The 23,878-nt window shown below is 33.4% G+C and overlaps 3 protein-coding genes across 14 annotated transcripts in view; all 3 read right to left on the bottom strand.

Moving 5' to 3' along the window:
• LOC130807644 (uncharacterized) overlaps positions 1-4,455 on the bottom strand; it is an 11,403-nt gene extending 6,948 nt beyond the window's left edge. For 8 of the 9 annotated variants that reach the window (XR_009040624.1, XR_009040625.1, XR_009040626.1 and 5 more), the window contains exons 1-6: positions 3,890-4,455; positions 3,290-3,492; positions 3,061-3,145; positions 2,733-2,787; positions 1,769-1,907; positions 1,245-1,359 (exon numbers count right to left, since the gene is read on the bottom strand). Coding sequence is in view for 3 of the 9 variants with exons in the window: in XM_057672936.1 (XP_057528919.1) it covers positions 1,246-1,359; positions 1,769-1,907; positions 2,733-2,787; positions 3,061-3,145; positions 3,290-3,469 (573 nt within the window). In the remaining 6 variants the exon portion in view is untranslated. Of the gene's footprint in view, positions 1-1,244; positions 1,360-1,768; positions 1,908-2,732; positions 2,788-3,060; positions 3,146-3,289; positions 3,522-3,889 lie in introns of all 9 variants that reach the window. The other variant, XR_009040629.1, reaches the window with a different exon arrangement.
• Positions 4,456-11,793: 7,338 nt separating this feature from the next.
• On the bottom strand, positions 11,794-15,084 carry LOC130807643 (protein DETOXIFICATION 16-like). Of its 2 annotated transcripts, XM_057672933.1 has the most exons (8): positions 14,830-15,084; positions 13,957-14,501; positions 13,583-13,669; positions 13,373-13,429; positions 13,058-13,296; positions 12,789-12,907; positions 12,004-12,090; positions 11,794-11,922 (listed from the first exon to the last, which is right to left on the bottom strand). In XM_057672933.1, the coding sequence occupies exons 1-8, from the start codon at positions 15,082-15,084 to the stop codon at positions 11,896-11,898; spliced, it is 1,416 nt and encodes a 471-aa protein (XP_057528916.1). In that variant the 3' UTR covers positions 11,794-11,895. The 2 variants fall into 2 exon arrangements, with proteins under 2 accessions (XP_057528916.1, XP_057528915.1); XM_057672932.1 differs by lacking the exons at positions 11,794-11,922; positions 12,004-12,090 and having other exon boundaries at positions 12,580-12,907.
• Positions 15,085-16,687: 1,603 nt separating this feature from the next.
• On the bottom strand, positions 16,688-22,138 carry LOC130807642 (WUSCHEL-related homeobox 8). Of its 3 annotated transcripts, XR_009040623.1 has the most exons (4): positions 21,513-22,118; positions 18,806-19,336; positions 17,669-18,595; positions 16,688-17,191 (listed from the first exon to the last, which is right to left on the bottom strand). XR_009040623.1 is itself a non-coding variant. In XM_057672930.1 (3 exons), the coding sequence occupies exons 1-3, from the start codon at positions 21,754-21,756 to the stop codon at positions 17,106-17,108; spliced, it is 861 nt and encodes a 286-aa protein (XP_057528913.1). In that variant the 5' UTR covers positions 21,757-22,138; the 3' UTR covers positions 16,688-17,105. The 3 variants fall into 3 exon arrangements, 2 of the variants coding, with proteins under 2 accessions (XP_057528913.1, XP_057528914.1); XM_057672930.1 differs by lacking the exon at positions 17,669-18,595 and having other exon boundaries at positions 21,513-22,138; XM_057672931.1 differs by having other exon boundaries at positions 16,688-18,595.
• Between the last annotated feature and the right edge of the window lie 1,740 nt (positions 22,139-23,878).

Below are 23,878 nucleotides of genomic sequence, written 5' to 3'. Positions count from 1 at the left end.
TCATATAAGCTTGGTTCTCACTGGAACTTAACCCTATATATATATATATATATATATATATATATATATATATATATATATATATATATATATATATATATATATATATATATATATATATATATATATATATATATATATATATATCTTGATTCTCATATAAGTTTGGTTCTCACTGGAACTTAACAATATATATATATATATATATATATATATATATATATATATATATATATATATATATATATATATATTGAAAATTGTTAAAAACTACCTAGAACAAATTTGTGTCAAAAACTACCTAGAAAATCTAATTGTTTTGTCAAAACAAACCTACTAACAGAATTGGTCAATATTTCCGTTAGTTTCTCTTGTGCAAGTCACGTGGCCATTTCACCCATTAAAGAACTCCAATAATTCCTCATCATCTTCCTCATTCAACAAATAAGAATCCTAGATTTGGAAAATACTTCTCCTTCACCATTAAAGAACCTGTGAAAATCTTCCTTACCAGCTTCCAGTTCGAAAATCAAGCCTTCAAAAAAATTGTTTATGAGGTGTTCGAAAATCAAGCCTTTAAAATCAAGGAAGAAGATTCATCTAAACCCATTTTCTAAAAAATTGTTTCTGTGGCGTTCATGGTTGCGTGATTTAGAAGAAGCACAATTTGTTTGTTTTGCTTTTCGAAACCCTAACTTCTCAATGTTTGATTCGGGGAAAATGGGGTTTGGGAACCCATGTCACCACGTGTTGTTTCTAACTTATGCCTTCATTATTAGTATTATTTTTTTAAAAATTTGAAAAACTAACGAAAATATTGACGAATTCTATTACTAGGTATGTTTTGACAAAACAATTAAATTTTCTAGGTATTTTTTTGACAAAAAAATTTGTTCTAGGTAGTTTTTCACAAAAGTCGGTTTTTTCCAGGTATTTTCTAAATCTCTGCAATGAACAAGGATTGTTTGTGATCAAGTAGTACAGATCATTACGTAGCAGATAACCGAGATTATTAAAGACGTGAACTTCAGCTTTACTTCTGTTGCTCATAGTGCGACAGCTACTTAATGATCTCGTCATTAAGCAGCACAAAGGTTGACATAAATTATGTGTTTTTAATACACAAAGCTGATAGTAAGGAGCCTTGCCCTTTCGAGTAATGCAAAAAGTCATCAGAAGTCATAGTAACACAAGTGTCACATGATATAGATTTCTTAGATCCACATAGAGGAGTAAATTATTACCTTACAAAAAATTTGGTGGAGAATTTGATGATACAGCTAAGTCTCCACTGGAATCTGTAGCTGCACAAAGTGCTTTCCAAACTGGTAGCAACATCTTAAGTGGGGGTCGCAATTCCTGGCAAAGGAGAGCAACAGTTAGTACCACCCACACTACATGTACAGATTACGTCCTGATATATCCGTCACTAAAGAAAACCAAGAATTCTTATACGACTCATTCAAAATCATACAACCCCTTACTATATTAAACAATCCATTAGGTGTGAGCATGAAGATTAAGGAGAGTGAAATAGTAAGGCTAATAGTGTGGGTGGGTCAGTGGATCATGGATATGGACCTAACTTTAGGTCAAATGCAGAAGGTGCACAACTTGTGAAAAACAATCTGCATCAAACAAAAGATTATTTAACTGTTTCAAAGTTGGTTCGCATTCTTCTTGATGAATTTTTTTAGACTAAAAAAAATTCACTGTCAACGCAGAGAGCTACGGAATGAGTGTCGTAGAGAGATCACTTTTAATGTACCTTAAAAATTAGCTTCAATTCACCTTCTTCACGCAACAATAATGCCAAGCTCCAATAACATGTAACTGGCGTCACACATTCATTCAGTATGGGCTTCAAAATCTTGTCAATAGGGAGAAAATGACGAATAGCTGTCCCACTATGAGCAACAGAAGTAAAGAAAAAGAAAAGTTGGAAGAAAATAGAATTAAAGATCAAGCCTTATATAATTCATCAAAAATAAAACAGTATTAAAATCAATTAAACAAAGTTTGTCCAAAACCCTAGGCTGGATTTTGGAGCTACTTTGCTGGGGTAATGCCTTGTTGTAAACAAAATTTGTCCATCCCTATATTAGACATCATTATATAACAGGAAATCACCTTCAGTCTTGTTTCATAACTATATTCTGCTAAGCATGCAATTTTTGCAAGTGAAGAACCAACATGACATATGAGAAAACCCAAAGCTAGATAGTGAACAAAACAAGAAACATATTCTACTCTAAATATATTGAATATAGAAGATTCAAAAACTAAATAAATGAATGGACAACAGTTTTCAAAGATAGTTAAGAAAATATAGATATGTGGTTATTCAACTGAACCAGCCAATAGCAGAATTATGTCAAAAATGGAACCAAATATTATCCATAGAACAGCTAGGTCATTTTAAAATATCAATGCAAAAAGCTAATATTATATGGACATGATTTCTACAAACTCCATTCATTGTTTTAGGAATAAACTGGAAAACTTAAGGACTCTAACCAGGTGCATGCAGTGTGACATTCATATGCCTACATCATGCTCTCCTTTGACTGAAAACAAATGAGAGGTGTACATTTCATTACTAGATGTGTGAACATCATTATCATATGCACATCAGTATTGCAGATGTACTATCACAAAATTTAAAGATCTCATCCCTCAAATGTATGGTCACATAAGACATTTGTTCAAAAATCGTAAACAAGAATAAGTACCTTTTATAGAGAGTTTCAATTTGGACTCCGAACCCTGGGATGATCACTACAGACTCTGTGACATAAACAATGAAAATATAAGTATATAAATTCATTCAGGACCTGTTAATCATAGAAAAATTTGTTCCAGAACATTCAAAATAAAAAATGATTGTATTTTCGAAATTCCTCCCTTTTATAGAAGAAAAATACATCTTTTTCAATAAATAGAGCTGTAAATCAGACTTGTCCTCTCATTAGATAAAAGATTCGTTATTCTATCCAAAATAGCACACTGTTTTACATTTTTGAGGTGATAAAGGGTCAATGGATCTTGCAATTTACATACCTTTCTCAACAACTCTTTGACGCAATAATCTGATAAGTACAACACCAATTATCAAGTACAAAAGAAGAATTGATACTTGTATATCCTGCCAAACAACATAACCGCAATTCATACCTAAAAACGCTCGGGAATAATTTTTAAGAAAAGCAATTTCGATTAAAATACACATAATCATATAGGCTAAAATAATGCAAAATAATAAGATAGCTAAAAAATTGTAGCAACATACCTGCCCTAGTAGTAAATAAAAGGTATTCAGCAGTAAAACAAGAGCCGAGAAGCACGCAAGTATATGCCATCGACGCTTTTTTTGATAAACAATGTGGTGAATATCAACTGTATGTGAAGGCCATTTTCCAGTCTCATGTATGTATATGCATCTTGAATTTGCAATAGTTTTCTCAGCCATTACAAAAATTTGCAAATCGTCAACTGTTTCAGCAAACTACTCAAAAAAACGACTAACATGGTAAAACAAAAATAGTTGTCTGTCAATCCAAAATTCCGACGGGAAGGAAGAAAATTTTGTCAATTCGATTTCATATACTCAAGAAAAATTATAAATTTCAATCAGAAATCAGGTTTTCATTTTCTTTTTTTATCGCTTCGTATTGAGTGGCGATTATGTTGCCTGATTGCTACAATAATTTCAAACTAATTTATTCAATTTTGTTTCCAAAAACGGTTGGATTTAGGTAAAAATAAGAGGAATTTGCAGTTTCATGGATCGGATTGTGTCATTTGAAAATTGCAATAGGATTAGAGAGGTGAATTCAGTGCCTCAAATGGTTTGATTAGGATTTAAAAAGAGAATAAAAGAATGACTTACAGTCTTCAATGCCTCTTAACAAGCACAAGTTGGCTCATTCAAAGTTGGCTCATTCAGTAACGAAAGCCGTCAATTTCTATCAGATTCTACTACCCGGCTTATCAAATTCTGAACAGTGTCCGCCCTAAAACTCAAGCAGCTATTGGAAAAAAAAAAAAAAAAAAAAAAAAAAAAAAAATCCCGGCAATTTAGGTTTAATGCTCAAGTGGTGAAACAAGGATTGTGTTTCTTCTTCTTTGGGAAAAAGTGGAGATTCGAGCTTTCTACTTTCTAGACAGTTATGGAGATTGAAGGACGTCGGAGGGATAGCTATGGAGATTGATGAAGAAGCGCGACTGATCTGAGCAGCGAGAGATATTGACAAATCCGACTCAAGTGAAGGACGGAGTTTGTCTTGACTGGCAGCCGGCTTCACTGAATATTTTGGTTTAGGCAGTGGGTTGTTGGGCGCAGCGAGGGGGAAGCTGCCCGGTAGAGTTAAAATTGGCGATTGGGGTAGTAGGGATGAATGTGAATCAGTTTCGAATTTCGACTTTGCTCCCAATAATTAGCATATTTTATCAAGAGATCAGTAACACAATCTATCTAATTATAATTTTTTATAAATATATAATCAGTAATTAATCAATTTAAGGTTATAATTAATATCTTTAAAGTAAAATTGATTTTTTTAGAGAAAATTATATTAAACTACCTATTTTATACCCATATTTACAAAAAACTACTTTATTAAAATTTTTTGCAAAAAACTACTTATATAATACATTTCTTTGCAAAAGACTACCTTATAACGGTTTTTAGGGTTTGACCGTTGAAATTAACCATTGACTTTCACGTGATAGTCACGTGAGCTTTTAATCCCTAAAAACACTTGCTTCTTCTTCATTTCATCCTGTTTTGAATCCCTAAATCATTCGAAAAAATCACTTGCTGCTCCTTCTTCATTCGAAAATCCCTAATTCATTCATCTTCATTGCTGTTTCTCCCTTCTTTCTTCCCCCTTGATTTCCATTCCCTAAATCAGTCAAAGAACCCAATTTTTTCCAATTAATTAGTAATGTCTTCTTCTTCTTCTTCTTCTTCTACCGAAAATTCGATACCTGAAAAATGTGGGTATGGAGTTCCCTTTGCAAGGAGGGTTTCATGGACCAAGGAAAATCCAGGAAGAAGGTTCAAGACTTGCGTTTTTTATGATCCTGATACAAATTGGAGGGGATGCAAAAAGTTTAAATGGGTTGATGAACCTGAAATGATTGTTTGGCAAAGAGAAGTCACTAACAAACTTGTGGAGGAGAAGCGACAATTAGCAACCGAAATCAAGATTTTGACATCAAGGGTTTGTTGCTTGGAACATGAAAAGGAACAAGTAAATTCAGAAATTAAAAGGATTAAGAAGAAATGGATGAATGAGAGGAAGCATGGAAATCAGATTACAAGCTTTGTATTAGGGTTTTTCTTTTGTTTTTTGTTGGTGTTTCTTGTATTAATCAAGGCTAGTAATTGAAGTTTATGACCTATTTAAGAATAATTGTAATAGTGATTTGGGTATTGTAACATGATCTTGGTGAATGAATGAATTAAGTTTTTATTTTTTCCATTTAATTTCTTTGCAGGTATTGTAAATACACTTGTGTTTATGTAATGTATGTTGTGTTTGCTGTGTTGTGCTTGCTGTGTATGTTGTGTTTGTTGTGTTTGCCTTCTAGCTAGAACAACAACATACAGTAGTTTAGTGTTTTGCAGCACCCAAACATACTCATTCAGAACACATTTGTTTTTCAACACTGATTTGCAACACCCAAACTTAAAACGTATTTACTGTGTTTGCCTACTGCTTGGAACATTGATTTGTTTCCAAAGCACTGATTTGTTTTCAAAGCACTGATTTGTTTCAGCACCGATTTGTTTCAGCACTGATTTGTAGCACTATTTCAGCTTTCTTTTTCAAGAATGCTCCTGCACTGAGTCAATGAATTCTTTTGTTTTGGTGTTGTTGGAAATTAGATGGCTCAGGTAGTCAGGTGTATACAGCAATTTACAGCATAAGACTTCAGTAGGCACTGATCAAACAACAGATCAAGTTTTTTAGAACTACATGTTGTATATAGTATATAGCATACAGTATACAGCACTGATCAAGTTCAGTACATACTCAACACTGATTCAACTACATGCTGCACAACACAATGCACTTAACCAATCAACTTCAGCACATACTCAACTTCAGTAGAAACTGATTCAAACACTGATCTCAAACAACAGATCAAGTTTTTAAGAACTACATGCTGTATACAACATACAGCATACAGCATACAACACTGATCAAGTTTCCTTCATACTCAACACTGATTCAACTACATGCTGCACAACACAATGCACTTAACCAATCAACTTCAGCACATACTCAACTTCAGTAGGAACTGATTCAAACACTGATCTTAAACAACAGATCAGTTTTTCAGAACTAATTTACTTAATTAATAAAACAGAGTACATTCTCAGTTCATATACTGATTTGCTTACATCTAGTTCAACACAGTACATTCTCAATTCATGTACATATACTAATACATGTCTTACATTAAATCAACACATTACATTCAACATTAATTTACTTATACAGTTCTATATTTGACTTTGTTGATCCATTATATATGAAGTAGATGCATCTGTTGCACTTTGCATTTGTTGTTCACTACTGGAGCAAGGCACATCATTTGGTGTGGACTGTTGAGTACAAGAAGATCCCATTTTTAGGCCTTTCACCCTTTGACTTCATCTTTGTTGGTTGTGGTTTGGTTGGATTCTTGCATCCTTTTTTGTAGTGACCTAAGTCACCACAATTACCACATCTCTGTTGCTTGAATTCTCGAACAACAGTTACAGGCTTCTTACCTCCTTTACCTTCATCAGTTTCCTTTTTTCTTTTCCTTAATTTAGGCCTTCCAGGCATCTTTCGAAATGGTGGAGGAAGAGGTTTGGCTAAAGTGGTTGTCGGCCACATTTTGTGTCCTGGCATACCATAAAACTTTGGAGCATACGTCTTTGCATACGTTTGTACAAGATACACCTCATGGACAAATTCACTGGCATCTAATTTTCTAATAACAATACATGCCATGGCATGTTTACAAGGGATCCCTAGAAGATTCCAACTTCCACAAAGGCAAGTCTTATTGGTCAAGTTTACAACATAAGATTCTTCATCATCATCCACCTCAAACTCAGACACATCCACTGGGATGACCCTTAAACCATATTTTTCCTTTGAATTTTTTTCAATCATTTTGGTGATAGCTGGCATCAACACACCTTTAAAGTTACTCAACCCTTCTCTTTTGGATGCACTCCTTTGCATCACATATCTCCTAATCCACTCCATAAGAGAAATTATGGGTTTCCCCCTAGCTTCTACTTACACATTATTGAATGACTCACAACAATTATTTAACAACATCCCAGACTTACTCCTACTAGAAAAAGCATGCCTAAACAAGTGTTTAGTAGGAATAGCAGCTCGATATTCATATGCTTCAACAGAAATATTCTTTATTGCAATCATTTCTCTATCAAAATGAAACTGTAAAAGGTAGATTGTCCACAAATTAGTTCGACATTACATTCAAATATTTAATTGTACACTTGATTCCATACCTTGTTGTAAGCTTTTGTTGCTTTCCAAAAGTGATGTTTGTACAACTCTCCAGGAAACTTGATCTTGAAGTTGGCCCAAATATGCCTACAGCAAAACCTAATTTCAGCTTCAGGAATCACTGAGTTCAAAGCTTCAATCAAACCTTACATTGCCCACAAATTAGTATTAGGGTTATAACATTAGTTACATTTGAAACAAGATATGTGTTAACAAGTAATTACGTTCATACCTTTTGCCTATCGCTCATGAAGGTAAAATCTTCACATCCTGCTTGTACCCAACTACTCGATGGACTAACCGACTTTAGGTCTCTAGTTCATACCTCATATTCATCAACATTCAATGCACCCAAATCATCATCATCAGACTCCAGTTCATCATCATTAAAGTATATGTCTCTATTGTTTTCTTCATCAACCTCCTTATCTACTATCAATCTAATTTTATCATCACCTATAAACACATCATCGAGACCATAAACTACATTTTCTGCAAACAAATCAGAATCATCCTCATATTCATCCTCATCACCACAACTGTAATCATCATCACTGCTATCCTCAAAATCAGAAAGTTCTTGCTCTATGTGGCCTCTCTCATTTGGTGTAAGGTTTAGGGTAGAAATAGCAGCTGAGTTAGTTGTTTCAGATCTAGGGTTAGCACTTACACATTCTTTATAACCCGTATATGTGTTTGGTGGTCCCATTTACCCAACAACAACATCTATATTTGCTCTTTCCAACTCATCCACAACCTCATGTGCCACATCAGATCTTTCGAGCTCCACCTCATCTACCCTAGTATTACCCAACTCAGTTGCCAACTCAGAATGCTTCTTTTTCGAACTACTTGCTTTTTTCCAGATTTTCAATTTCTTCATCTTATTGATTTATCTAATTTTAGGAACCCTAATACATTATTTACACACAATAACAATCAATTTACAAATTACAAGATAAAAAACATGAAATTCAATAGGAAAAACCGCAGCAAAACGAAGCAGATTTGTAAAACGAATTCAATTTTTAAGAGAAAATAAAATACAACAATGAAGAACAAAACCATAATTGAGTAGTACTACATACCTCTAAAGGTTAGAAGTTTCACCAAGAAGATGTCGCAAGGAAGACGGGAGCGAATTCAAGAAGTTAGAGGACTGATTTTTTCGAATGAAGAAGGAGAAGCAAATGCATGGAAAACTCTGAAATGAAGAAGGAAAGGATTAAAAGCTCCCGTGACTATCACGTGATAGTCAATGGTTAATTTAAACGGTCAAACCCTAAAAACCGTTATAAGGTAGTCTTTTGCAAATAAATGTATTAAATAAGGTAATTTTTTGCAAAAACTTTTATATAAGATAGTTTTTTGCAAACATGGGTGTAGAATAGGTAGTTTAATATAATTTTCTCATTTTTTTATGAGTACTAACTGATCATCAATTGATTATTTTATATATAATTGAACATTTTAAAAAGGAAACTCCCAGTATCCCACACACAGCAAGATTTGGATCGGATTTTTTTTTGTTTTAATTGATCTATTTAATGTTTACTTTAAGTTAAAATGGATAATTTTAATGTCAAAATTAATATCTGTAAGGTCAAATTAAATTTGTTTTTTAATTTTTTAATTTAGGCAAACCCATTAGTACCCGCCTCATAATGAGCTGGTCTCTTGTGAGTTTTTTGCGTTTTCTTTTACCTCCACTTTGTATTTGGACTCGAATTTACTTTCTCTGACGGTCCAACTCAGATTTCCGAACCTCCAAAAGAGTTGGTTTATTACATTCCTTTTTGAATAATTAATTTTTTTAACAGAATGTAAATTTATAAAATTAATGTCTTTCGAATAGGATATGATTTTTCGGAATTCTACTTGACAAATAAATATAAATCGACCAATACAACTTAATAACTTAAATATACCCAAATTTTACCCAATAACAAAGGGCAAACTCGTAAAATGATTTCTTTCAAATAGGTACCACAAAGTTTAAATTATGTTGAAGTCTCGTGGGAAATCATTCTATGATAGGTTCAATAACTCTACCACAAAAGAAAAACTCATAATTAATGGTAGAAATAAGTATATTTATATGTTTAAATCAATTAAAAAAAAACTTTGTCTGAAATAAATTGGAAAAATAAACATTGAACAAGTCGAAATCAATGTCAGTTTTTATTAGAGTGGGAGTACATAAATGAATTCGAAGTCGGACTTCTTTTTCTCGGATTCGATTCGGATTATTTTTCTAAGGATCAAGTCAGACTAGAGTCGGATTCCGAATAAGTTGTCACCCCTATTGGGCAGGCGTCTGTTTCGCTGAGTTGAGCCTAAAGGTTTGAACTTTAAAGTTTTGAATTTTGTTTTTCAACATAAAAAAGGCATTACTAAATATCACAACCTTTTATATCGAGTCAAACCATGATGAGATAGAAGAAATATACCTCATATTTTTATATTTAATGGGCAAAGAAAGTTAGAAACCACAAATTTGAACCCAAATTGTATTAACCAAACCCAATATAAATCCACCCGAAGTTGATCCTATTCGAAACCAAATTGAACTCAATGCAGAACCAATTAAGCCAAAAACCTTAAATGATTAATAAATTTGGTTTGGGTATTGTATAATCATCAATCATGAATCAACAAAACAATGCTTAACGTTAAGATTCAAAGAAATGAGAAATATATAACAATTGCACGAGTTTTAAACTTTTATGGAAAAAAGGAAAAAGAAAAAAAAAGAATATACATGATTTAGTAACTGTAGGTTTGATGGGTCGGTCAGTGATTGCTGGGTGGAATTGACGCCGGACGGTGAAGGATGAAGTGGCAGTTAAAGTTGATGGCTGACTGGCCGTGGTAGGTTCGGTGGTAAGAGTTTTGAAGGATGATTGAATGAAGGCCGGAAAATGGAGAAGAGAAGCTGAAAAGAAATTTTGGAATTAATTCTCATCCTAAACTTATTTCCTATTGTACTGTCCACGTAGCATATGTTGGGAGAATTTTTTTTAACTTTTTAGACCAATCACTATCGGAGAAAGCAATTTTATGTAAATATCAAATTAAAATCGCTTTTCAGATGGCAGTTCGATTTTGGGTCAATATTTTTCAAAAAATTAAAGAAAAATAATTGTGTTGTTACAAAATCGTCATCTAAGATAGATGAAGTTTATTCTGCCACAAAAAAATTATATTATTACAAAAATCATTTTCTCAGATGGTTGTTAATTTTTAGGCAATATTTTTTAAAGAATTAATTGGAATTCAATTGTACATGAATTAAAAAAAAGTTGCTAGACAAAACTGTCATCTCAGATAGCAGTTTTATTATTAACAAAAATAAAAACCAAAAAAAGAAAATAAGTCAGGCTAAAGCTCCATCTCAAATGGCGATTTCTATCAAAACTATAAACGCAATCTCAGACATTTGGCAGAATTTTTTAAAAAAATTCATCCTACGTAGACAATGACATGAAAATTATGTTTCTCATTGACGTAAGGTGAAAATTATTTTCCTAATCTACATTTTTAGGGAAAAGATTTTTAAAAAATCTCATACGCGTCTTTAATCAAAGGTTTGAAAAAAAAAACAATCATTTAGTAAAATGTTTAAGACATGAACCATGCCCCTGCTGTCAAACAACAAAGCTTCTACCTACTAAGTTATCACGCTTATTAGTATTTTTATGAGTATGGGTATCTACCTTAGTCGAATATTGTCAGTTGACAGCGTTGACTTAATATACATCCGCCCCTAGATATTAACCTGAAAAAGACTCGCACTCAACTTGACTCGTAACTAAGAAGACCAAAATCAAAGTTTTAAGTTATCAGATAAAATATTAAAGAACCCAATGTAAACCAATGACAACCTGGCCGATTAATCAAATTTATAGGCTTACAGCGCTTGGTAGAGGTTAATATATTAGAGATTTTCCAATGTTAATTTACCCTCAAAAATGGTTAAAGCATTGTAACCCGGGCTCTTTATGATAATCTTGTGACAAATAATCATTTTATTTCTCAATATTATTAGTGGCATCTACCTATGTAAGATTTAAAAGGGTTAAACATATCAAACTTTACCCTTATAGTGATAACATTAGGCGTTGTTCAATTAGTCATTAATAACAAATTTTATATGCAACTTCATATGAATAAAAAATACATAAAATTTAATTAGTTATTTTAATATAATTATTTAAAACTCAAAATTAAAATTATAAATATTTGACCCATATAGAATAGACAAATGTGATAAACCAAATGACCACCAAAAAATAGGGTAGGATATGCAATTGGTTACAAACACTAAGCGCAACTTCATAAGTGTACTGCAACATTAAACTCTAGCCAAAGCTTTGCTTCCCTGTAAATGAAATGGCCGCAACGAAATCAGAAAAGATCGAGTTTAATAAGACATAATAAGATTGAACAAACCATTTCTTACTTCATTTCTCCAATCAGTAAATACATTTACAATAACAAGCACTATATTTTGGACTAGTAGGCCACATATTATTCCCATCCAAAGTCCCTGCAAATCCATGAAAAATTAGAGAGACAGTTTCTATGTGTATGCGCACATGCAGGTGAGAACTGAGAACCATAGTGCAAAATATCGGCTGCATCATCATATTGCTGTGAATGTGATACAGGTTGCAATAACCGCAAACAATCCACATTGTCTGCTAAAGTGATTTCACGAATGTTATCACAATTGTGACTCAAGGTGTAGTTCTAACCCGCACTGTAAAGGTGTAGAACTACTCTGTTTTAGGTGCCTCAAAGTTTATTTAGCCCATATATATTTAGTAGGACAACCACTACAATATAATATACTTTTAGTGGGATATATTTAGTTACATTTAATGTTAATTTAATAAATTTAAATGTCTAATAGTGTATATAGTGGATTTAGTAAGATTTAATGTCATATAGGCTATAGTGACAATTACATATGTCACTAAAGGCTAAATAAAGTGTTACTAAATAACTTTAGTAGAATTCAATAAAAGTAACAATTATGACACTAGAAATTTAAATTAGTGACATTTTTTTCAATTTTACTAAATATATGCCACTAAAAATTAATTCTGTTGTAGGGAACAACTGCATCATCGCGACCGTGACAGTAATTGAGACGGTAGCCACATTTTTGCACAATGCGTGACTGCATCCTAGATTTGACATCATGGTGTGAATGCTTAATAGAGGCAGAAAGTTAGGTTTTACCATTCCTCCAATACGCAGAACAAATGCAAAGAGCAAAGCACAAGGGAGTGCAACAAAGTAATATGCTCCAAGATTTATGACTGAGCACATGTTTTGCCAACCACATCCTCTTGCAGCTCCTATATATACCAATTAGAACAGCCTATTAAATAAGATTTATTATACGTATATCCTAATCTATTACGACTCACGAGTATCCAAGTCCGAGTAACATGCCATAGTACCAAGAAAGATGGAATGGAACACGAGTGTATAGTAAAGAGAAATACCAGACAGTACACATTGAAAGCCGTCTAAGAAATCCGAAACTGCAAGCAGCAGCATCATTTTTCCCACATAGCTAATGACTTCCTTGTCATTGCTATACAGTCTCCCCCAAGAGTAGCGTACTAAAATAGTAGCCATTGCCACTACTAAGCCCTCTAAAACTGACATTATAACCATGACAAAAAGGGCTAACCGAGCAGCTCGTGGACGCCCAGCCCCTAATTCATTTGATACTCTTGTGCTGCAATTACAATGATGCAACATGATACATCAATCCTTGTTTTTAAGGTTACTAATGTTTACGAAAATGCAATTACCTTAAGGCACTGCCAAGGCCAACAGATACCATATAGACCATCCAGCATGTGTTTAGGCTGCAAAAAACCGCAAGTACTTCATAAAAACTTAGTTTCAAGCCTTAACTGGTTATCAATTTATCACCCATCCAGTTTTAGGCCTAATATGAATTTTTTGACAAATATATGTGACCTTTTACTAAGACATAAAACAAGAACATAGCTACAAACCTTACTGCTAATACAGATGTCTCAAGTTTTGGCTTTGGTAGAAGACCTGCTAGGAGTACAACCATTTCGAATGACCAGTACTCGAGGCTGCAACACAAACATGTTTCATAAAAGATCAATTCCTTATATAACCAATGATTCTTCATTACTCTAGTGTCGTCATTATATGGCTACTGACCACCTAGGTGAAATTTGAATGGTTGGATGTAAGCAACCGACCTATGTAATAACAAAGGTAGTTTCTTATTGAGTCTAGCTAATCGCAAACATCACGTGTCTTAAGTCATTTTGTTGTATTTCATTTTAATGGATAGCTTTTCTGGTAACAAACAAACAAGAAGGAATGAGAGTAGATTTCACGGGATTATGAATACCAAATCATAAAAGTGGAAGGAACAGCAAGCTTAAGAAAATTCCATAAGTCATGAAATGCTTCCTTTGAAAACCCAGTCCAAGTCTTCATCCAAGCAGAAGAAAACTTCAAATAAATTGCCAATAAGAAAAAGTTTATCCAATACGATACATTGTTTGCCAAAGCAGCTCCTTTAATGCCGAATCCAAGTCCAAAAATAAGAATCCAACACACCAAAACATGTAGAATTGCTGTGATCCCGGATGTTATGACCATAGGAAGAACAATATTTTGAGTTTGAAAGAATCTAATCAGGCATTGTAATAGGCCATATCCAAATAGGCTGGGGATCATCCACTGGTTGAAAGTTCCTGCGCCCTTTGCTATCTCATGGTCTTGGCCACAGAAAATTAGGATATCAGTAGTGTAATACCAAATAACTGATAGTGGAATGCAGCACACAAGAAGGGTTGTCATGGCTCTTTGTGTATAAATGCCAAGCATCGAATATTTTTTAGCTCCATAAGATTGTCCACAGAGTGTCTCCAAAGCACTACTCATGCCTAGCTGATAACAATTTGTTTCAACATGAGTCATCCCAGTTTTGCCTCATTAACAAATGTAACTAATGCAATAGTTCACCATTCTATTGCTCCAATATACAAATGTATTGGAGGGAGTAAATAAATTTATTATCTAATAGCAAACATACCACCTACATGAGTTCACATATGCAATATACAACTATACTTGATAAAATAACTAAAATGCTAACAAAATAAAAGACAAAAGTCAAGCTTAGTTGATGGCAAGATGCAAACTGGTAACAACAATAATTTCTTTAACTGATATGAAAGTTAATTGAGACAAGCTGATTGTAAAGAAGAAAACATACCAAGATATAAAAGCCAGTAACAGAAGCAAAGGAAGTGGCAAGTGAAGCACTAGAGAGGGGCAGCTTCCCAAGATGACCAACAAACATAATTGATATAACTTGCACTATGAACTGTAAGATTGTTACACCTATTAGTGGACCTATCAAGTATATCTGCTTCTTTGCTTCATCAAATACCTCTTCTTTACTCACCAATTCATCTTCTATGTCTTCTTCCCTTCTTTCAATTAATGGAAATTCATGGGTCTCTTCCATTTTTACTTCTTTTTTATGATATTATTATAGTCAATTATGGAACAAAAGGGATGATATGAATTAAACACCCATCACACATTATTTAGACTATTAACAAATGTAACTCTTTCACCTAATCTTTTATTTTAAATTAGAGTTAGCTAATATTATTATAAAGAAATTTAAGTTGAATATAATAATACTTGAATGTGAGACAAAAAGTGATGTGTTGAATCTGTTGGAATTTAAGATCCTCAAATGGCACTTTTCTGTTCTGTTTAATTTATCATATTTGAAATTTCAATCTAACTATGTAAGAGCTTTTTAAACTAAATGTTTTAAAATAAATGAGACAGATTAGTACACTCTAGTGGTACTTAGCTAGTTGAGCAAAGAATATAAGACAAAGGTAGTAGTTTTTAGCGAGCAAGTACTCATTTAAGCACATAGGGTACTTGTTCTGGCATCGGTGCTCTTGTTCGAGCACCCCTATGACTCGTTCAAGCGTGGCTCAATTTCTTGAGGCAAAAACTTTTACAGCTGTTGTTAATTAGGTGTTGTGCTTGTATGAGGACACTTGACTTTTGTGTCTGTTCGTGATGCTAAAGTCATGTGCTTTGATATGCATGCTGAGCGGAAAAGGAAAGTGTTCGCACAATAATTGCCATCATGAGCATAAGTTTCGACATTAGAGTGTTTTTTTAATAATAATTATATTAGCTATGACGATACGAAACCTAGTGGAACGTACTGAGTTGCCACGCCTAAACATATATATCGTCTTCGTAGTTATATATACAGTTGCATTAAAACCATAAGGTTTCCTAAAAGCTTCCTACAAGTTCCAACTACATCATTTTGGTTAGGTCTCCTAAACTACAACTTCTACAAGTTCCAACTACATCATTTTGGTTAGGTCTCCGCAATACAAGTTCCATTAGGGATTGATGACTCCTCCTCTTTTCTTCTCCTTCATCAATTTTAAGTTGATAATCAAATTCATCTAAATCTTGATCGTGCTATTCTTTGAAATTTTGCTCATAGTTACTAATCGACGGTCTTGTTGATCCCAGCCTAGTTTAAGTAATATTTCTTTTGAAAGTTGATCCTTCTAATGATTTTGCCACCTTACTATCATAGTGAGCCTATATAAATTTTTGTTCAAATGATATGAAATTAATTTTTTTCTTGCAAGGGGGGTCGGTGCCACTCTTGGGTTTTAGGTAGATGAAATCATCAATGCTTTTAGAATTTTATTAGAATTGAAAATGTGAGTGAAAATGATATCTAAACTTAGAATGAAATACAAGGAATACTTGTTAAACAGTCAAATTTTGAGGAAAAAAGGTGACCGACCAATCTATGCAAAATAGTAGGCATAATTGACGCTTTGCTCGCCAGAACTATGGGCATAAGCAAAAGATCATACTAAACATGATCCACTTGACCCTGCTTCATGCTATGCTTTGCTCACCAACAGTAGAGTGTAGACTCTATTGTTCCTCGAGCTTTCTAGTCTTGAAGACGCCACACAATTTATATGAATCTTCTTTAAAACACTAGACGAAAGGGAATCATTGAAGATAGATCGACAGATAAATAATGAAGTAACAACACAAAACCATTCCAGAAATATTAGCATACGCTTCGTATATCTCAAGCCTTAGAACGTTGCATACGATAGACAAGCCACACCACTCTCCAGTTAGCGGAGAAGCAAAAAAACAAACGACTGTTACTGTCATCAATCCGCCAAGGAATTTTACAGTATCAATACATCAGAATACAAATCCTTGAAAAATTACAAAACCCATCTGAACACCACCAATTTCTGTCACACACACACAAGCTTCTGTTATATAATTACCGAGTTTGGAAAAGCAACGGAAGTATCAAACATATTGTTGAACCAGTTCCTTTCTGGGGTTTTAACTGCTACCTAGCTCAGAAATCTCAGTATGAGATCCGGCTTGGCTTCAAATCTGCACACATGGTTTTCTCGCAAAAAAAATAGAAAGATAATACCAAAGAATGCATCAAAGTCAGCCAGTCATGCTGTAATCTTCAGTTGGCGGGTATCCACTATAGCTTCCAGGTACTTCCATCTTCCCAATCAAGTCATCTATTCCTGTAATTACAATGATGGTAACAAATTAAGAGCATAACTAAAGGAGGGCATTTCTTTTAATGCAAGGTAACATGCCTACGGTTTTCTTGCTATGCTTAACATGTTTCGAGACAAAAGCAAGCAGAAAATTTCGTAAACAGCAGCAAACTGAAAACACATATTTTTTAATTGCCCCAATGCCATTACGTGTCCCCCACCTAGGATGGGGTTTGGAGGGTTAAATGTACGCAACCTTATCCTGGTTAAACACTTGTTAGTGATAGTAATGAGATTGTTTCTATTTAACCCTTGGTAATAAACATCATCTACAACTTCACATAAACTGAAAATAGATGCATATATACCAAAATCAAACAGCCTGATCAGATCAGTGAGAATAAAACATGGGAAAACCATGATCCTCACTCGCACATTTTGAGGCCAATATACATTATATGAATTTATCAAATGAAGTTATAACACTATTGTTTACTATACCTGATAACCCAAGCTTCTCAAACTTACTAGCTCTTGGCAAGTAGTGAATGAAATCAACCACCTTTATCTAAACTCTAGTTTACTGCACCGTGCCGTAATTTCCAGTTCAAACAGATGAAGTAACAAACAATCTAGGATATTAATGGAGTATCTCAAAACTGACATAAGACGCAGTATTCCAATATCTTTAAAAATGGGGAGATGGTAAGGGTATACACCTGATAAAAACCGAAAGGGCATCATATAGGCTTTACTTCCCTGATATAGTAAGCAAGGGTCAAGTAAGAGTTTGATGCAAGTGGCAAACGATTTACAAGCTGAAGTAACATGTGCTTTTGTCTCAAGTGTTCCTGTGATGACTTACGGCATCCTCTTTAGACAATTTTATAACCGCGGTCATCTGATTATGTGTCTTGGTGAGGAGCAACTAATCACATCTATAATTTTTTCAAAAACTAGTGTTCAGTATGTTTATATCATAAAAGACATTTCTATTGCTAGTGATTGTAGTTGTGCTCAAACACTTGAAAAGCTGAAACATAAAACAGCCACAAACCTGTGGGCTGAGATCACTACTAACGTCCTGTTTGGGAATAGTAATGAAAAGTTAGTGTAATTTTTATAGAAATATCTTTCACAAATTTAATTGTCACATTTATTCTCCTTCAACAATCTCATTTTCTTCACAAAAGTCATTCCAATGCATTACCATTTGAACATGTGGTATTAGGTGGTAATAGAAACTTGTGAACAAAAAAACTTTTTTATGATCAAATTTTCATTACCAAGGTAATGATATCATACAAATTATGAAAATTTATTACACTACAATTCATTCCATTTACCGCTAATTAGTACTGTTAACCAAACGGGCGGTAAAGGGTTTGGAAAAACTGACATTTCTTGCCCATCATACTTTAATATTTTCTGCATCATAACATAAATACAAAGCAGATAAAATCATGTCAGTTTCATAGAAGAAAAGTAACAATATATCGAGGCAAGATACAATTAGCTCGTACTCATTCCTTCTACATTTCATGTTCTGAATTTACGGATGTAAAAAATAAATGAGTAAATCTTATAAACGAACAGGGAGTAGGAGGAGGAGGAGGAAGAGCTGACTTAGCTACATACTCGGATTCTGCAGGATGCTTTCATAAAAAGCTAGTTGGCTGAGACTCTGGGTAGATTTAGAACTGCCGTCAGACGCGAATACAGGATCCATTTTCCCAGGCTGTGAATCAATAGTGTGCATACTAGAACTTAGCTCCTGATTCTTGAAGCACGAATCATCAGCCCTCAGCATTGAGTTGGGCTGAGATTGGAAAACCTCAGGCTTTGTCTTTTTGTCTTTGGGTGATTCTGCATCAGTCTCTACCTCAGATTCACCGTTGTTCTGTGTATTGTTTAGCTGCTTTCTTTTTGATCGAGCACGCCTGTTTTGGAACCAATTATAAACATTCGTTTCAGAAATCTGCCCATGCTGGGATAATTCAGCAGTAATTTCTTTGATCTTCTGTTTGCTTGGGGTTCCTGTGCCTTGGTCAAAGATGCGCTCTAGGATCTGAAGCTGCACCGGTGTTGGAGTCCATCGTTGTCTAGCTGTAATTTTGTGCCCCACAGCGGACACCAACGGATCACAATACAAATTTCCCAGCCTAACTCCTGTATATTTATTAGAAACAAAAATCAGAGTTTCACTTTAAAAACAATCTTGGCTCACCAAATTGGCATCAGCAAGAAAAAAAGCAATATGAAGGCAGACCCTAAGAATAACAAATACCAAAAACTTCATCTTCAAAACATAAGTAATACTAAGACATTCATCTACCTTAATCCCAAATTTATCATGGTATTAAAGCCGACGGTTTTCGATCAACTGGAAAATAAAAATCTCAGTCTTTCATAAAAAAACAAGGGAAATTCCAGCATCCAGTTTTCATGAAACACCAGTGGTAGCACTTTTGTAAGATTTTTCCACGTGGTAGCATCCAGTTCATGCACTATCTAATTGCCGTAGCATTTTTCGTTAAATACTTGTTAATTTCCATTTAATTCATCATTTTGTAAGATTTTTCCACATGGTAGCATCCAGTTTTTGCTCTCAAATGTTTAATTCACCATTTTAACTTATAATTCACCGATTAATTTATCAACGCCCTTAAATATTGTAGCAATTAAGTAGATATGTATTAGTGCTTGGAATGCACCTTTTGAACTTATGAAATGCACGTTTTGAGCTTATAAAATACGCCTTTTGAATTATTTATTAGTGTTTGTAATACACCTTTTGAACTTTATAATGCTAATAATTTGAATGAAAATAAAATTGTTACAACATTTAAAGACGTTGGTAAATTAGGCGGTGAACTAAAAGTTAAAATGGTGAATTAAACATTTGAGAGCAAAAATTGAATGCTACCATGTGGAAAAATCTTACAAAATGATGAATTAAACAGAAATTAACAAGAATTTAACGGAAAATGCTACGACAGTTAGGTAGTGCATAAACTGGATGCTACCATGTGGAAAAATCTTACAAAAGTGCTACCATTGGCGTTTAATGAAAACTGAATGCTACCATATGGAATTTCCCAAAAAACAATGTGTGGGTTCGAAAAAAATGGCGTTCCCGCCCAATTAAAAAATAGTCTCACATGTGAGGGGTATTGGAAAAGAACCCACATCAAAGAATTAGAGAAAGTTTGGCTAACATAAAACTTGATAAGCTAATCATCCAATTACCAATTAGTTTAAGGATGGAACTACATCGGATTTGTGTGCAATCAATTCTCCTCTTTTGCGAGTTTTGTGTACAAGACCAAATTTATCATTAAATTCAGTGTCGTTGAATGTTCCAAGAAAAGCATAAATATTCACAATTATCTTTACTTGACACTTAAAACAGCAGCCATTAAAGCACACAATACACAACTAGAAGAAGTAGATGAGAACAGATGGAAAACTGTCGTAAATATTCTTCAGTTAAAATCATAATAATTGTGGAGTTGCACACATGGACCCAGCTTTTCAAAGCTCAGCTACATCATGATTCATAATTAATGCACAGCAAGACCAAAACTCAAATGAGGACATGAGACTGACTGAATAATAATAGAATACTTGATAAATGATGATCTATTTTGAGTATTGTGCCCATTCATTTCACAAAGTACAAACATACCATTATAGAAGTATGCATTTCATTCGATAACAATTGCATGTAAATTCAGTAACAATGAAAAAGTCTCCTCACAAAAAAAAAAAATTAAAATATTCATAATTCAGTATGTTAGTTAAATTATTTAATTACACAAATAAATAAATTCAAGGGGACATAGATCAAAGAGATAGAACATTAAACATTAACCAGTTAGAAAGTGGTAAAAACCAACAACTCATGAGATCAAAATTTCAGCTGTTACAAACAAGGAATTAAGCTCCAATGAACAAATCAAAAGGAACACAAGTTTATTACTACCCAATAGCCCAAGCACTAAAAATTATTCTAAGAGTATAAATCAGAGTTTTTTTTTCCAAGATTAAAGATTTGATCTTGATCCAAATACAATTATAAAAAAATTGCCCATGTAACCAAAATTTGCAAGACTACAAGGAGATGTGAGGATCAAGCACCCATGTTTTATCAAAATCAAGAACTACAAATAACCCCATGAAAATGAAATGAAATTTAGAAAAAGCAAAAAGTCAAAACCCCGTACACAGAAAATATAACTTGTCAGTAAAAAGCATTAAAATTAAAAGAAACCCAGTTCAATAAATAAAGTAACTAAGTGAAAATTGAATGTAAGAGAGAAATAAAGATGGATTGAGAGAAAACCAGCAAGATCTTGTTGAGCAGTAATAGCTTTATGCATCTCAACAAGTTGTTCACAAATGGTAGCATAAACTGCAATTTGAGTGCGAAGAATTTCAAGCTGTTCATCAGTCATGACTTTGACATACAAAACCCCATTAATTCCGCCATTATTACTCCCATCAATCAACCCATTTCCATTTCCATTACCATTTTCATGGAGTTGTTGTAGTGACTGTGGAATTTGCTGTGGCTCCATCATTTTCATAACTGTTAGTCTTGTTTCATACAAGATAATACAATCAGAAATCACAATTTTGGTATTTTGGTAATAAACAATTGAATTGGGCAATACTCGTTTTCTTTTGGGTTGAAAAGGAACAAAATAAAAGGGAAGGAGAGAGACTTAGAAAAAAAAAATGGAGAAAAGGGGAAATGAGAATATATTAATAATTTAATAGGGATAATTAGGAGAAAATAAAGTAGAAAAGATTTGGACTTGGAATAGTAATGGTAGTAGTAGAATAGAGTATTTTAGGACTAGAAAAGGGAAGTTAGAGGGAGTGGATTGCGGAAGATGGAGTATGATGAGAACCGTGTTCGCATGTGCATAGTTTGACACGGACCTCGAGGTCAGGCTGCAGCTTTTGTCCGTTTCTCGAGAGATTTTGTTCTTACTTACTCACTATTGGAAGTTTTTATTGTAAGAATAGGCTGGGAAATTTTATCGCCAAAATGCCTTAGTTATTCTAATTGAGATAATATTCGATATGTTATTATAATTATATATTTATATAAAAAAAATATTAAAAAATGATAAGTATTATTTTTAGGAAGCCTTGAAAAATAAAATTATTTTAGTGGATTTAATTAATTTAGAATATGATTTTTTTTAAAGATTGAAGCCAAATTCCTTTTCCACAGGTAGGGCTTCCGGATTGTATTTTCTGGTGGCCTTCCAAGCATGGCTCTTACTCGGTGAAATCGGCCTACTGGTTGGGTAACAGGGTAAGCTTGGTTATATGGTTACGGGTTGTGTCAACCAAGATGCTTGTTTTGATAAAGTGTGGGATCATATATGGGGTTTAGATGTTCCTCCGAAATTAGAGCACTTTCTATGGCGTGCCTGACTGCCTGTAAGGATTCTCTGGCGGAAAACCTTATCCGATTCAATCGGCATATTGCTTCCTCTCCTACCTGTTCTCTTTGTAATGTAGTGCCTAAGTGCCTGGTTCATGCTCTCATGTTTTAAGGGAGGAGTTGATTATGTGGTGCTCTCTTTGTTGGGCTATTTGGTTTGGTGCTTTGTTTGAGAATGTTTGCCTGATCCTATTAATTAGTACAGTTGGCGCTTTTGTTAAATTGGTCCATAAGTATAGCTCGTATTCGGTCAAAACACGTGTGATGCTTATGTTCCCGATCATCCAATTAGGGGTATTGGTTGTGGCCGCAGGAGTTAGAAGATCTAAAGCCTCTTGGAATGTTGATATTTGTGTAGTTGCAGCTGCTTGTTTTGGTGTTAAGTTGTCTTTACGTTTGGGCCTTCCTCGTATTCAACTAGAAGGCGATTCTATAAAAAATTTGTATGGCCTTTTCCCTCAAGGTTTTTTTATTCTTGGTGAACTTTGATCTTTGTTAATTTCAGGTCTTTTTAAGAAAAAAAAACAATTTTATATACCTAATCTAAAAATTGATATATTTAATTAAATGAAAAAGTAATGTATTCGATAAATAATTTTTTTTAAATCACTATTTAATTTTAGCGCTAAAAAAGTCATGTATTCGATAAATTTAATCACGATAATATATACTTGCATTATCCTTTGAAATTATATATTTATATATTTTATACTCATAAATCGTGCATTGCACGAGTTTCTATACTTGTTGAGTATAATTTGGTTTGATCCAAAATAATTTGTACATAAATATTAAATCAGATTCTTAAGATTTTTTCATATACACAAAAATTAAAATTATTGTGACATGAGATTATACTTGAAACTCACCTAAACATTCGAATATACACATCAATTTGTGAGTATGCTATCAACGAGTATTGCATAAATATTGGAGAAAAGTAGTTTTATTGTCTGAATAATTAAGGTAAATACATTTAATATGTGTGGATGAGAATTGATAGAAGCAGTTCGAGATATTTTCATATAAAAAAACGTAGTATATTTTCATAAATATAGGGAAGTAATGTATTTCTCATCAGTGTAAGTATCGTGAATCCGAAGACTTTTGTTTGCTAATTCTTCAAGTGTTAGATTATATTGTAATAGTTTATTATTATACTTATAAATTGTAAGTTTATTTGTTGTAAGTTTATTGTAACTATGTAAATTCATATTTCAGAATTTATATTCTTTCAAAGTGTATTCCCA

Source organism: Amaranthus tricolor, chromosome 3 (genome assembly GCF_026212465.1).
Source record: "Amaranthus tricolor cultivar Red isolate AtriRed21 chromosome 3, ASM2621246v1, whole genome shotgun sequence".
Lineage (NCBI taxonomy): Eukaryota > Viridiplantae > Streptophyta > Magnoliopsida > Caryophyllales > Amaranthaceae > Amaranthus > Amaranthus tricolor.
The sequence above is the reverse complement of the archived record's forward strand: the minus strand, read 5'-3'. Positions and strand labels throughout refer to the sequence as shown.

What these genes read in the sequence shown, in the direction of transcription:
- LOC130807643 (XM_057672932.1), bottom strand. Translation starts at nt 15,084, where the DNA reads ATGGAAGAGACCCATGAATTTCCATTAATTGAAAGAAGGGAAGAAGAC. An exon ending in ACATCTGTATTAGCAGTAAG is followed by an intron (nt 13,430 to 13,582) that starts GTTTGTAGCTAT and finishes GGTTTTTTGCAG; the next exon opens with CCTAAACACATGCTGGATGG. An exon ending in GGCCTTGGCAGTGCCTTAAG is followed by an intron (nt 13,297 to 13,372) that starts GTAATTGCATTT and finishes TTGTAATTGCAG; the next exon opens with CACAAGAGTATCAAATGAAT.
- LOC130807642 (XM_057672930.1), bottom strand. Translation starts at nt 21,756, where the DNA reads ATGAAAATGATGGAGCCACAGCAAATTCCACAGTCACTACAACAACTC. An exon ending in TGCTCAACAAGATCTTGCTG is followed by an intron (nt 19,337 to 21,512) that starts GTTTTCTCTCAA and finishes ATAAATATACAG; the next exon opens with GAGTTAGGCTGGGAAATTTG. An exon ending in AAGCATCCTGCAGAATCCGA is followed by an intron (nt 17,192 to 18,805) that starts GTATGTAGCTAA and finishes TTGTAATTACAG; the next exon opens with GAATAGATGACTTGATTGGG.